At 58.7% G+C, this 14,261-nt stretch overlaps 2 protein-coding genes across 2 annotated transcripts; both read left to right on the top strand.

The window, feature by feature from the left end:
- Window positions 1-4,650: 4,650 nt before the first annotated feature.
- On the top strand, window positions 4,651-10,266 carry LMXM_33_2450 (conserved hypothetical protein; the record flags this gene model as incomplete). Its single annotated transcript, XM_003878749.1, has 1 exon — window positions 4,651-10,266. One exon carries the CDS (start codon window positions 4,651-4,653, stop codon window positions 10,264-10,266), a length of 5,616 nt encoding a protein of 1,871 aa, XP_003878798.1.
- A 2,012-nt stretch (window positions 10,267-12,278) lies between these two features.
- On the top strand, window positions 12,279-12,845 carry LMXM_33_2440 (conserved hypothetical protein; the record flags this gene model as incomplete). The annotated part of the gene is made up of 1 exon (XM_003878748.1): window positions 12,279-12,845. The coding sequence occupies one exon, from the start codon at window positions 12,279-12,281 to the stop codon at window positions 12,843-12,845; it is 567 nt and encodes a 188-aa protein (XP_003878797.1).
- Between the last annotated feature and the right edge of the window lie 1,416 nt (window positions 12,846-14,261).

Raw genomic sequence — 14,261 nt, 5'->3', positions numbered from 1 at the left:
AGAAATTTGCAGCATTACAGCGAAGGCCCAGTGGCTCTTCATGGAGAGGAGACTACGTGCGAGTAGGTGTGTATATATATATATGTATGTGTGTGTGTGTGATGGCAGGGGCGCGCGAGGTGCTTGTGCCGAGGTGCTGGAGAAGTGGCAGAAAGAGAAGCAGCTGAAGGCGTTAGTGGCGCAGCGGGCGTTGCACTAAAACTCCTCCCTCCTACAGCGAAAGTTGAACCAGATGGTGATGTTTCGTACTGCAGGTGGGGAGACTGTGTGCGACTGCCTTAGCAAGGAACGACACTGCCGCCTCTTCGCCCCCCTTCTTCCCTCCCTTTGCTGCGCTTCTTCCCACCTCTTCGATTCTCTTCTGCATCCCTGTCGGCTCGCCCGCGTATTCCAGCCAGACGCGCTTTTCATCGAGAGCGACATGATGAACGGCCAGCAAACGAAACAGGCCGCAGCCAGTTTATGATTGTGCTCCGTTTTGCTGTTCTTGTCGCTTGCTTTCGTGTTCAGTCCCCCTCCCCCTCCCCCCACCCAGCCTCCGAAGTCTCCACAGATGCTCCTCTACCTCTTCACCTGTTTCATTGTGAAAGTTACCCTTTTTTATCGTCGTTTCTGTTTCTCCAGTTGCACCTTTCACTGTGAACCCCACGGCAGTGCTGCTGCCGCGGCGGGCGGCCTGGGGGGGATGAGTGTGGGCGTGGGCGAGGAACGATGGAGTCGAGTTCGCGGTGACTGTGTAGAAGGATGTGATTTTGTGTCTCTGCGTGCGCGAGCGTCGAAAGTGTTGTGGAATCATGCGAACACAGTCGAGAGGGTGTGCTCTCGCTGGCTCCCACGAACACATACATGACGAAGTGTTGTATGGGCGTTCCGTCATACAGGAGCGCGCCGCCGCTGTCGTCTGACTTGCACCCACGCATACACAAAAAGGAAGAAGTTCAATGGAGAGACGGGAGGCTGGCACTCACGACCGCTGCTGTGATTCAGCTGAATCTCCCCTCTCTCATGCGCTGCCCTTCTCTTGTCTATATTTGTTGATTCACCATGCTGAGAACGGAAAGAAAACGGGTGGTAACTCGTGTTGGTTTCCTACGATGGACGAGTCGCTGCGGATGGCTTATCCCTCTGCTTTCTTGTCGTCTAGTGTATCTTATCCTCTTTTATTACTTTTTTCTGGTGCACTTCTTCCTCATGAGGAGACACTTTGGTGCGTGGTATCAGGATCCAGCACCCAGTCTCTCGGGAAGGAAAGGGCCTGCTGCCTGCCCTCGGGTGTCTTTGCGGACTTTTGGTATCGGCGGACGGGTTTGAAATGGCGCTGCCACCGGCGTGCCACGCGAGATCCGCGGATCGCCCGACGCCCGAGGCAGACCGCGTTTCACGCAATGATCTTGCGCGCAGGGATGCCATTGCTCGCACGTGACTCGCGCTGCACGGGCTTCCGCCGTCGGGTGTCTATCGCTGCTCGCCACATCCTCCGTCCCCTTTCTCGGAGCGGCGCGCTGTGCGCTCTCTGTGTGCGCAGGCGCTGCCGGGGACAGCTGGCATGGTGTGTCGCACTCCGCGCAGGGTGTGCGGGAGGTGTGCACGGCTCAGCCCCCCGGGTGCGTGTGTGCGGCATCTGCGGCATCTCGTACGCCCGACCGGGGTGGGCTGATGCGGCACAGGCGCCGGAGGCGTGTGTGTGTGTGTGGGGGGGGAGGACCGCACCGCGCTGCCGCGTGGAGCCCTCCAGAAGACTGTGTGGAGAGACACCGCACCGTATGCAGGCAGGGTGCGCGGTGTCTCGGAGGGCCCTTGCCTGAGTCTGGCCAGCGTCCTCCTTGAGCCCACCCGGCACGCGCATAGACGGAGATCCCCTGCTGCCCGCACGACAGACGCCGCCGCTTCCTGGCCTCGAGCAGGAGCCTGGACGCGGTCTGCGCGGGTCAAGCCATGCCGTCCACACCCGGGTCCGTGTGGCGCCGATGGCGCAGCACGCATGCGAGGAAGGGACGAGGAAGGAGACGGAGAGGCCATTCGACACAGGGCCCGACGCAACGGCAGGACGGCTCGCCCTTGATGACCAGGGCGTAGCCGTGGTGGGGAAGTGTTAGATAAACTATGGTTGTACTTTTACACTGGCATGGTTTGTCGTGGTAGACGAAAGGCGTTTGAAAGAAATGTCGCCTTGTTGTTGAAGTGCTGCAGATTGACGGCATTGCACGGCATCCGAATTATTCCCTCCCTCTTTTCCTTCCGCACGGCTACTTAGCTCCCCCCTTCCCCCCTCCCTGTGCCTTTGTCGATCTTTCCATCTTGTGGTGGCATTGCGTTTCGCAGTTTCTTGTTTTCTTTTTTTTGCAATGTTGTCTAACCGATTGTGTCGCGGAAATGTGCGACGACGTTGAGAGCGCTTCCTGTGTGTTCTGCTTGCTTGCTTGCGGCTGGGCTCTCTGCTGTCTCTCTCTCTTGCGAGACATCGAGTTATTTGTGCGGAAGCGTATTGTCAAAACACATCCGTCGGCAGGAAGAGGGGGGAGAAGCCGGATGCTTCGCGCCTGCGTACATGTGTACATGTATACATGCGCATATATGTATAGGTATGCGAGACGAAAGTGTATTGTGCGTGTGTGTGCCAAGCAAACCCCTCGAAAAATTTCGGCTCGGGGGCGTTGGTGTGGCGTGCAAGGTCGGTGTGCGCACGAGCATGAGTGAGGCGAATGTGCCTGGCAACGGCTGCGCTCTTCTTCTTTACTTCATGAAGAAAAAACGAATTCACATATGTTTACATGTATTCGTATGTATATATATATATATATATACGCTATGGACTGCCGTTTACCACCTGGGTTATGTGTTATGTGTATGTGGGTGCGTTCGTGTGTGCGTGTCTTCTTGCACTTTCCCTTGTGGCGGCGTTCCTTGACACCTCATCTCTTTTTTAGTTTGTTGTTCATGTTGCGCCTCCTCCTCCTCCTCCTCCACCCGCATATAGGCGCCACACCTGTGGCGACGGAAGCAAAACTTGGTATGTCTCGTTTTTTTTTTCCCGGCTATCACACGTGGCGCTCATGCGGAGGAAGGGGATGCGCCTTAGTAGTTGACAAGTGTGATATACACGGTGCCGCTGCTCTCTCAGTCGTAGAGGGCGGCAAAAAAAAAGACGCTAGGAGTGAAGCAACACGCGGCGAGGCAACTCTGCTCGTCAGACATCACCTTCAGATGGTTTGGCTGCACTTATGTGCAATATGAGTAGGGAGAGGAGGGCCAGAGAGCGCGCACGATGATGATTGTCACGTGCTTTGGTATCGCACACTGCTGGATTGCAAGCGCGTGGTCGCCGGGGAAGTGCTTCACGGCGCTGTTCTCTCCTCACATAAAATATATTTTATGCGTACAGTGACTTGCTTTCGGTCGTTGAGGACAAAGACAAGAACGCCTCTTTTCTTATATATTTGCTCAGCTTGGTCATTCTGTGCTGCAACATGAGCTACACTGTATGCTTTCCCTGGCTTGTCACAGGCCTCCCCCCATCGCGTGGTGCGAAGCACCGGTGGACACGCGTCGCGGCAATGGGCCGGCTCAGTCATGCGAGAGCACGGGCCCCTGCCTCAACCCCCACCCACCCACCCGCTCTGCAGGTCGCCACACCTGTGCATCCCTCACGAGGTGGCTCAGGCTCCCCCCACCCACCACCACACCAGTAGGCAACGTGAGGGCCGGGGGCGGGATGCGTTTCCAGTCACGCGGACACCCTGCCTGCTCATAGGGGTGGCGCAGGCTGTGTGTACGGACGCAGGTCGCTCCGATGCCACGCCACCCATGACCTCACCGCCGACATCAGCAGCGATACGTCGCTCTGACATGCCCGCGTCGTCGGCGCCAGACCCTGACACCACCAGAAAGTGGTTGGGCCAGTGCCAGGGATAGAGGGTGGCTGCTCGGCCTGCCCACCGCGCAGGGGTGTGCGGAGCCCTGCGATACCACGCGCTCTTGCGGTGTGTGTTGCCCCACACCCTCCCCCGTCATCGAGGGGTAAGCATCTTCTCGTTGGGGAAACACGAAAACGAAAAAGCGCACCCGTCTGCTGCTTACGCTTCTGTTTCCTTTCTCTTCCTACTCTTGCTTCGCTGTCTCTCTCTCTGAGTGCCTTCCTTCCGCTGTTTTTCCCGGCACCGCCAACGGCCTCATCGATGGTTTAGTTGCGCTTGCTGGGCCGTATCGCTTGAGGGAGCCCGGGCTACCTTTTGTTGTGCGTTCCTTTGTATGCTCCTTGAATGCCGCGTGCTGTGTTGCGCTCTGCATTTTACACCACGCGGCGTACTGCTCCATCCTGTCAGCCCTGTGTGCGCGTGCGTGGAGCAACTTCTTTTTCTTTTTTCTCTCTCCCGCCACCGCCGACTGTGGCCGTGCCGGTCCGCTCAAAAGGCTGTTTGAGGTACAACACCCCCCTCTACCGACACCCACCTACCCACACAGAGAAATCTCTTTAGTCATCATCATCCAAAAAAAGGTGCACCATCTTTTCCCCTCGCGCGCCAGTCCTCCTCGGCGTTCGAGTGCCCTCGTCTTCGTTCCTTACGTGTCGTACTCTTTTTTTTTCACGTAGCGCGCCTCCTGCTTGTAGCTCCCTTTACAAGACGCCGCAGTATCACCGGCACCGAGAGGATGGCGTCGGTATGCGCGTCGGCGTGCGATCTGCATGCATCACTGAGCGATATCGGTGAGACAGACAGACAGATGGTGCTTATCCATGTCGATAACACCTTGCTTGCAATGCGCACGAGCAAACGGCTCAATTATCGCAGCGGCCCGCGAAAGGAGAAGGAAGCCAGCGAGTACGCTGTTGCTCAGGAACTGCATGGCCTGCAGCGGCGTCTCTTCGCTGGGGCTCTGCCTGTGTCCAGCCGCACTCCGTCTTTGTCCTCGGTGCACCCTACTCCGCAGGGAGACAGTAATCCTGCCTGTGGCTTCTCCACCGAAGCACTACCGGGTCTCGTTCCATTGACTCTACAGGACAACCACGCGAATCACAGTGAGGTGAGTGAGGTGGCAATTCTGAGCGCCTTCGCGAACGTATGTCGCAGCCCTAACACCTCGGCAGTTGTCACCGGCGTCGCCCTCACCGCTTTGGTCGACATGTTGGACTTGCCCTGCGCATTCGTGTCCATTTACGGCGTGTACGCCGCCATCGAGGCCGCCTCCGAAACGCGGGCTGAGGTGCATGATAGCGCGTCGCATGAGGTGCTGCTCTCTCGCATCTTTAGCGTCTATGTCGCTGCTCTGAATCACCCCGCAGCGGTGATGGCCGACGGCGACGTGCACGTACGGGCACTTGGCCGCATGATGGTGCTGGCCACGCACCCCGAGGCAAGTCAGCTGCTGAAGCGCACCGTGGAGAAGAGCATGCAGCTCATCGTCATGACGTTGTTTCGGCGGTTGCTGCATCTGCCAGTGGACGAGGGCGCGCGCGGGGCGTTAGTGGCGGCGGGTGTGACGGTGCTGCGGTTCATAAGCCGCCTCATCAGCGGCGAAATCGCCTGCTTCGACAACGACGGCCGCGAGGTGGCGTCGACGGTGGCGCTTAGCGGCAGTGAGGGCTTGGGGGGCACTTCAGCGAGCGGTGGAAGCGGCAACGACAAGACCCTACCTTTGGAGAACACGATCACGCTAATTCAACTGGAGGGACTCGCACTCGCGCAGGATTGTCTGCTGCTGCTTCGGTGCTCCCTCAGCAAGCCTTTGTTTGCGCCGCTGCTGGACACGGTGCAGAACCAGCTGTGCCGCGCGCTCTTGATTGCCGGCGTTGGCACTACGCGCATCATCGTTCTTGCCCAGGCGCTGCGCACTGTCCACCTCGTCATGCAGGGCAACTCGGAGCACTTGATCCCGCAGATATACAACTTCATCCGCGTGCTGCACCTCAACCCGCTGGAGGCGCTCGCAAACGAGCTTGCCGACGCCGGTGCGGGCCAGCCGGGATCGCCAGTAGGCAGTAGCGGTTCTCCGGGCGCGTCCAGGTCTCCGGCCAGTCCTGTCAGCAATACTTCCTCCGGCCACGGCAACACTGGCCGGCTCTCTGTGCAGCAGCTGCAGAGGAAGCAGGAGCGGCGCGACATCATTTTGGAGAGCTTGGCGGAGTTTTGCAGCGACCCGCGCTTTGGCATCTTCTGCTTTATCCACTACGACCTTTCGTGGCGATACGCCTCGCTGCTGCCGCAGCTTTACCAGGTCCTGGCAAACCACGCCTACCCCGTCTTTCACGGCGACCCAGAGGAGGTGGCGACAGCGGCGTGGTCACAGCGGCGGGGTGGCATGGCAGGAGACCGCAAGGCCGCCGCCCATCGACGCCAGAGGGCTGCTGCCGCTGTGGACTACCGCAGAGACAGGCGCCAACGGAGCATGGCGGCGAGGCGTCTGCCGCGCAGCACCCAACGCACGTCGCTAGATGCGACGACGAACATGGTGTCCGGCATCGCGATCCGAGCAATCGCGTCAGGCGCATTGCCGTCGAGGGCCGCCGAGTCGGATACCACCATGGGCGCTGGAAGCGCCTCGACGTCCCTCACGGAGTTACATCGCCTCATCGAGCATGCGCAGAAGGAGAAGGACAAGCTGAACCACTTTGCATCCCTCTTCGAGCACTCGCCGATAAAGAAAGGCATCCCGTTCCTGCTCGAGCACGCCATTCGCGTGCCTCCCGGCGCGGAGGAGGAGAGCTCCTTGAAGCACTGTACAAAGCTTGTGCTTGCAGAGCCGGCAGGGGGGCGGGAGCTCGGCGAGGCCCTATACCGTCTCAGCATTGTGCTGAACAAGCGTGTGCTTGGCGACTACATTGGTGAGCAGGGCCGCAACAAGCCAGAGGACGTCGCCGCTGCCGAGGATGCAACGAGACCGGCTGCTCTCTTCTCCGTCCGCTTCTTCGAGGAGCAGCTTGACGGCTTTATTCACCAGTTTGAGTTTCACAACAAGCCGCTGCTAGAGTCGATTCGGGAAATGGTGTTCCTCCTCTGTCTGCCCGGCGAGTCGCAGAAGATTGACCGAGTGATGGAGTCCTTTGCGAAGCACTGGTACCAGCAGAATTTGACCTACCGCGAGGACGGCACAGTGGTCAAGGACGAGACGATCAACCCCTTCCACAGCGAGTCCGGCGCCTTTGTCCTCTCTTTTGCCATCATTATGCTCAACACGGACCAGCACTCCGGCAAGGTGGCGCAGCAGATGAAGAGGGAGGACTTTGTGAAGATGAACCGCGGCATCGACGACGGCAAGGACATTCCCGTGGCCTACCTCCGCAGCATCTACGACGATGTTCGTCAGCACGAGGTGGTGATGGCCGAGATGATGGATCGCGGCTTCGCGAACAGTACGACGTGGAGGCTGGAAATGCAGCCGTGCTTGAGCTTTGTGCATCACGGGCTGAGCGCAGCGGCAGAGCTCGAGAAGGCGGAGCCGGTGAAGACGCTGGCAAACATATCTTACGAACTCGGCGCTGCGACTGCCACCTCCACGGCGGGCTCGACAGTCGGCACGGCGCGTATCCTTGACACTAAGAGTGGCGTCCTTCAGATCTTCGACCTGTTTCTCTTTCAGTCTCTCTGGAAGCGTAGTCTGCTCGTGTTCGATGGCATGTTGGCGTCTGCCGTGGACGAGGTGTCGCTGTCGATTGTGGCCACCGGTGACACCGTCGCGCGCGCCGTCGAGGAGGCGGAGCAGCAGTTGCCGGCCGAGATGGCTATTCTGCAGTTGAGCCTGCGCGGCGTCTGCCTGCTGGCGCGTGCTGCCCACGCGCTTTCTTTACCTGTAGTGGCCGACCAGTGCTTTATGGGGCTGCTAAAGTACGTTGTGATGAGCGACTTGACGAACGCCGAGGAAGAGGTGCGCGCCCTGTACCGCAGTGTGCCGAAACTGTTGTGCATGCGCGAGGTCTTTGCGCTGTTCGTGGACATCCACAGCAGCCTTGCGGACAGCTGGCTGCCGCTGTCGCGCTTGATACTGGACATGCAGTTGATGGGGCTGTTTGTCGAGCCAGCGCAAGAGGCGGCGAGGCGCAGATCGAAACCGTGTGAGGCTGGTGACGGCGACGCTGAGGCATCGGAAAGCAGGGCAGCGCAGCGGTCGGTGTCGACGCCAGCAGGCCCCCTTCACGTGCTTCTGCAGGATCCCGGCATCTGCGCCAACGTCTTTGCACCACTCACGACCGCCTCCACTGCTGGGGACATCGCCGCGGAGCAGAAAGCGGCGAGTGAGCGCGGTTGGTTCTCTTCTCTTTTTGGGGGCAGCGGGGCGCTGCAGGTGTCGGCGGTCCAGCTGTCTGAGCTGCGGGATGCGCTCGGGCGAATAGGCAGCTGCATCCCGAATATGCGTCGGCTTTTGACGATTCTGCAGCGAGTGTCAGCTGACCCGAACGCTGCCCAGCGGTGTGTGTGCAGTCTCTCTGCCGTTTCTAGCATTGAGGAAGATGTCGCCGGCGGCGGCGGTAACGGCGTCAGTCCTGTCTCAGCAGAAGAGGAGGGCAAGAAAGGGAATGGGCACCCCAGCGACCTGGACGAGGCGTCCGCCTACGCCGCCTCGTACGAACTCGCTTTCATCTGCGCAGTTGTGGGTGGCGCCTCAACAGCGGCGGTGCTTCAACCCGCGAACGTCGCCTTGCTCACCACCCGCGTTAGCCGACTGCTGCGGGAGGTGGACGTGTATCTGCGCGACACCCGCGCGAGCGACGGTGTGCGGGCGTACTGGTGCACCCTTGGCAATCGCGTCGTGTGCGCGTCGCTGCAGCTCATGGCGGTTCACTGGCGCGGCCAGCACGGTGCCGTCGCGATGGAGCAGCTATGGGCATGCTGGATGCGCGCTGCTCCTTCGACCTTCGCCGTCGTCGTGGCTCGCCCCGTTGCAGCGTTTCTCTACGATCAAGTTGTGCTGGGTGAAGCTGAGAACGGCACTGGCCCAGGTGAGAGGGAGAGGGATGCAATGGCGCCGTGGGCCTCTGGCAGCGAAGTACTTGTTCTCCTTGCACCCTTCGCTGTACACGCCGTCGCCGTCTCTGATGCTGTGGTACAGCGCCAGATTGGCTGCCTCCTTTTGCATGTGGTGCAGCCACGCCGCTACAGCGTCTCGGACGACACGGAGAGTATTGTGTCGCTCTGTCTGTCGTTTAGCGTGTGGATGCGACACGGCCGCGCCGCAGGGTCGAGTACGGCGGTCGGTGACACGCCAGAGAGCCATGAAGCGGCACTCACGAAAGCGGATTGCGGGACGGTGGAGACTGCATCCCTTCCAAGCGGCGTCAGCGTGGCGGAGGTGCTGGGCCTGTGTGGGCGAAATGTACTCCTGGACAACGCCGACGCGGCTCCCGGTGGGACTGACGGGGGAAGGGGTGAGTGGTGCAGGCTTTGGGTGTTTGTGCTTCGAAGTCTTGGCGCGCTGGCCCTCTGCAGCTCCGATGCGCGCGACGGCAGCGAGGCAATCTTGTGCCTGCAGCGCGCTTTGCTAGATTCGGAAGCACACGATCTTCCCTCCTCTGCGGTTGTGGCTGTGTATGAGGACATCCTCATCCCTCTGACAGAGCGTCTGTGCGCACCGAAGGCGCGATTGCAGACCGGTCTGCAGTGGACCGGCGCGAGAAAGGCTGCCTCGGGCGAAAACAACGGTGCCCTCGCGAGCTTCAGCGGAAGCGTCCTCGGCAGCCTCTTCAACTCACTCCTGTCGCCGGCGTCGCCGGAGCGGAACGGGCACGGTGAGTTGATGGCTTATGTAGCCGGCGCCTCCCCTGCGTCTCGGCGATCTACACCACCGACGCTTGTGTTCACGGAGGTGAAGTGCCGATTACTGAGCTTGGTGCCCAAGGTCCTGCTGCGGTACACGGCCCCGCTGACGACGCAGCCAGATTTGCTGCTGTCTTTGTGGAGGCGGGTTCTGGGCACCTTGTACGCGGTGTACAGTGCTTACCCGGTCATGGAGGATGCTGCCGGACGTGACATGGGCGGCGGTAGCACCTCCCATGATGATGCGATGCTGGTGCAGGAGGCGGTGGAGGAGACTGTAAAGAATATGATCTACGTGGTCGCTTCCACCTGGAACGGCCCGTCGTTGCCCACAGTGGGCGGTGCCACCGGTACCCAGCAGCAGCACGCGGCTGCTTTCTGGGCCGCGATTGTGCGCTTCTTGCAGCCTTTTGCGTTCTCGGCACCGCTGATTGATTTCATGGTCCAGGCTGGCCTTGTGCGGGTAGAAGCCGGTGCTGAGGCTGCTACCGCACCGGACACTGTTGCTCCAGCTGGTTGAGTCTTCTCTCTATCTTGTGCGCTCTGTGCTCTACGCGCGGGGGAAGAGGGGAGCACGAGCTCGTCGGCCGGTTATGCTCGAGGGGGGGGGGTTGCATGCACGCAAGTGGCGGTGGAAAGAAAGGAAAAAAGGCGAAGCTCATGAGGTAAAGCAGGCAAGCAACGGCAACAGCAGAAGTGTGCACCATCGGAAGAACGCAACCGCCTGTCGAGATGCGAACGTGTATGAGCCTGAGGCGCTTTCTTCGGTTTTCACCTTTTTGTGCGCGTCTACCACTAGGGGATGGGCGGGGGGGGGGAAGCTTAGTATGGACAACTCGTGAGTGCGCCTGGCAGATGTCAGGGTGCGGGTGCGTCTGTGGGTATATTGTTTTGCTGCGCGCTTGTTTTTCCCCTCTTGTTTCTGTCTCGTCCGTTGACCGCCTTCGTCCCTCCTCGACTCGCTTGCGTATGTGGCTGCGGCTTCGTTTTGCCAGCTCTGCTCTGGCGAATGTGCAACTCGACTCGCTGCGTCATTTCTGCCCCAGTGTGGTGTCGCTCTCTGTATGTGCGTGTGGGTGTGTAGGTGCTGTGCGGCAGCCCTTGAATTGTGTGTATGCGTGTGTGCCCTGATGCCTTGGTTCTACTTTTCATCCAGTGTGCGCACCTTAGCGTGCTCGCTGGCGCATGTTTCATTCGCTTCGTCGTTTTTTCTTTTTTCGCTTTCCCCTTTTTTTCTGTACTTCGCGTGCTTTTATGTTCCGTTTTCTCGTATGTGACGCGGCCGATGTTGTTCAGCAGCGTGTACATCACGAAGCAGCAAACCGTAGAGCACACGTGCACCTCTCGCTGTGAAACGTGAATCAGGCAGACGAACGAGGTGTAGGGCGTCAAAGCATCCTCTTTCTCTCTGACGGCGATAGCTCACCGTAGCTGCACCTTGGCGGAACGCTAATAAAGGAGCGAACAAGAAAAAGAAAACGCAACGAAGGTAGCTGTGAGCGCTCTTTCTCCAAGCTCACGCCGACTGGAGCGCGTCCAGCGAAGTTGGAAAGTGCAGCGACACCTCTGAGACGAGGAGGAGTCTGCATGTCCGACCGTGCCACATGCATCTCTGCATCTCTCTTTCCCTCCCTGTCCAACGCGCCTTTGCTGGCGCGCACGCCTCCCCCTTCCTCCACTGTCCGTCTCCTATATTCTCTCTGTATCTCTCCCTCTCTCGGTGTGTGTGGCCATGTCACTACCAGGGAGTTGCTTCAACGCGGCACTGATCTTTGTTGTCCTCGTTTTTATTGGTGTCCCCCGTCCCTCTCCCTCGTCGTGTTTCCCTCGTCGGCGTGCGCCAGAGCTACCACAGCGGTACGGTAGAGAAAAAAAGAAAAAGAAAGCGCACGAGAGGCAAGCGCGCATTCACATACACATATACACACACACACGCACACACATCGCTAAACAGCAACAAGGAGGAGAAGCAAATCAAGTTGGCACGCGGCTCTATTCCGTGCACCTCCTCCGTGCCTGTCTTTTCCTCAAATTTTTTTCTTTATGCGTTTTCACCGCACAGCGGCCGCCTCCGGCACTGCTGCCCTTCGTCTGTTTGTTGTGTCTTTGTTTGCCCCTTCACGGCTTACTCAGTTCACTTCGTGTGTGCGTGCCTGCGTGCGTGCGAAGCCGAACATCATCTTTTTCTCTCTGTTGTTGTTGTTGTTGTTGTTGTGTGTGTGCGTGTGTGAGCCACCACAACGAGAAGAGACTCTCACAAGCGCGTACACGACACAGTAGCCCCTCCCCCTCCCTCCCACACTCCGACCTTCTTTTTGTTTGCATTTCTTCCGCCCCTTTTTCTGCTCTTTTCTTGCAACGCGTGCACGCACCCGCACATACACACCTTTGTCTGGTCCGTGCTCGCGCTGTGTGCACTTGACGCAATCTTTCGTCCACAGATCCCCCCCTTCCTCCTCCTCTTCCTCCTCTTCCTCATCCCAGAGTAATTCAGCATAGGTTCCTTCTGTCATCGCTGTCGCCAACACGAAAATGTCGTTCCGAATCGAGAAGCAGCCGGCGAGGAACTTTGCCTTCGCCACCCCCGGAGAGTCCTATCTCATTCTCGCGTCGAGCGCCTCTCTGCGCAAGCACCTAACGGACAGCTACTGGTGCGAGGCGATGGAGCAGGTGTGCGCCGGCAAGCTCGAGGGCATCGTGGTACGCTACACTGGTGAGAACCTTGTAATGGTTCAGTTCCGCCCCACCAACCTCTCTCCCGCCGGCTACCGCTATCCCCTCTTTATGTCCATCCCGATTGAGTTTCTGGTGCCGCTGGCGGAGAGCACCTTCAATATCCCGCCGACATCTGATCTGCAGGGCAGCTTCGGCACGGCAACGACAAGCAGCCTTCACTCCAGATCCAGCAGCGAAGGCCGTTCCCCGTCAAACGGAACGACAATGCCGAAGTTGTGTGTGGTGTGCGGCCGCTTCAACGTTCCCGGCATGATTCACCGCCCGCACGGTTGGAAATGTAAGGAGTGCAAGGGAAAGAAGTCTGATAATCGTCTCCGGCAGGAGGCGCAGAAGCTACGAAAGCGCATGAAGGCACACGCATAGCGGGTCCCGCTTTTGGAGTGTTGTCTAGTTGAATTCACATCATCTTGCTGCTCGCCTCCTCTGCTCCGCATGCTGCTTCCCCTGCCACGCGCTCTCTGTCTATGTCTCCCCAGCCCCTTCTTTTTTTTTCTTCCGTGAAACATGCCGCCTTTCGTGGTTTTGTTGTCACGTTCACAATCCACTTGTCGTTTCAGAATGCCTGCTCGCGTATGTACTGTTGTATATTGGGTACGTGTGTACAAGCACCGTTTTGCCCCTGCCACTCCACTCCTGACGCACGTTGATGTCTTTGCTGGTGCGTGGTTAAAGGCGCGAGCTCCTCCTGTTCCTTTTTTCGCGTTTTTTTTCCCGCTCACCCTCTCGCTTATTCCGTGTGTGACTCGAGGGTGCTCAGTCACGCATACGCGAGTGAGCGATGTGCTCTCTCAACGGACGTTCATATCTGTCTGCGTTGGCGAGCAAAAGAGCGCATGATGGTGGCGCGCGCGCGCCTTTGTGGATCGCTTCGTTGTTTGCTTTTTTTTCTGGTGTCTGTGGCGTTGGGTTGATGATTAAGCGTTTCACTGTACGGTATACACCGCCCGCTCCGGGATTATACTACGCGTGCTTGTGCTTGTGTGCACATCTCCCACCTAGGTCCTCACGCTCGTGTAAGCGCGTGAGGCAAGAAAAAAGTCAAAATAGAAACACACAAACGGAGAGGACTTCAACGACAGTGGCTTCCCTGACAAGCTGGAATCAAGCGGAGCAAAACGCGACGAGTCGCAGCGCATCCTTCATGGACGGATGACTTCCTCTGCTTCTCGTTCTCCTTTGCTGCACAGCGCTCGGGGCAGGCGGTACGAAAGAACGAGGGAGTCGCCAGCTATCCGCTTGCTCGCTACGAGCTGAGGTAGCTCTGTGCTCATTGGAGGTGCGAAGTAACGAAAGGGGGGGGGGTAACACTACCGACCGCTTCCGTTCTCTCTTGCGCGGCACCGATGCATCTACCACCGCTTCCCATTCTGCTTTCCTTCAACTTTCTTTTCTTTTTTTACTCCAACATTTTACCTGCTCTGATCTCGCGCCTTTGACACGCCCTCCCTTCCCTTCTCCTACTCCTCTTTCTCCTCCCGCCCTTTTGCTTGTTCGTCAACGCTGAACGGCGTTACATTGCAAATTCGTATCGCCCACTTTATGTGGCTTCTCGCATCGGGTGACGATAATCCCGTGCTTCCTCTTTTCCCTCTCCCCCCTCCCCCGCGCGACAGTCCTCTTCCCGCAGTCAAGAGCAGCAACTCGTGGCCGCGTCTCTGTCCCTTTCCTCCTGCTGCGGTGTTGGCACCAAGCATCAGCCTTTTGTTTCTGATTTCCACTTTGCAGACGGGGAGGTGCCTGGACTGCCCCTCACCGCCTTCTTCATACTTTCCGATACAG

The sequence above is a fragment of the Leishmania mexicana genome, chromosome 33, assembly GCF_000234665.1.
Source record: "Leishmania mexicana MHOM/GT/2001/U1103 complete genome, chromosome 33".
Lineage (NCBI taxonomy): Eukaryota > Euglenozoa > Kinetoplastea > Trypanosomatida > Trypanosomatidae > Leishmania > Leishmania mexicana.
Note: the sequence above shows the minus strand (reverse complement) of the source record. Positions and strands in the feature narration are given on the sequence as shown.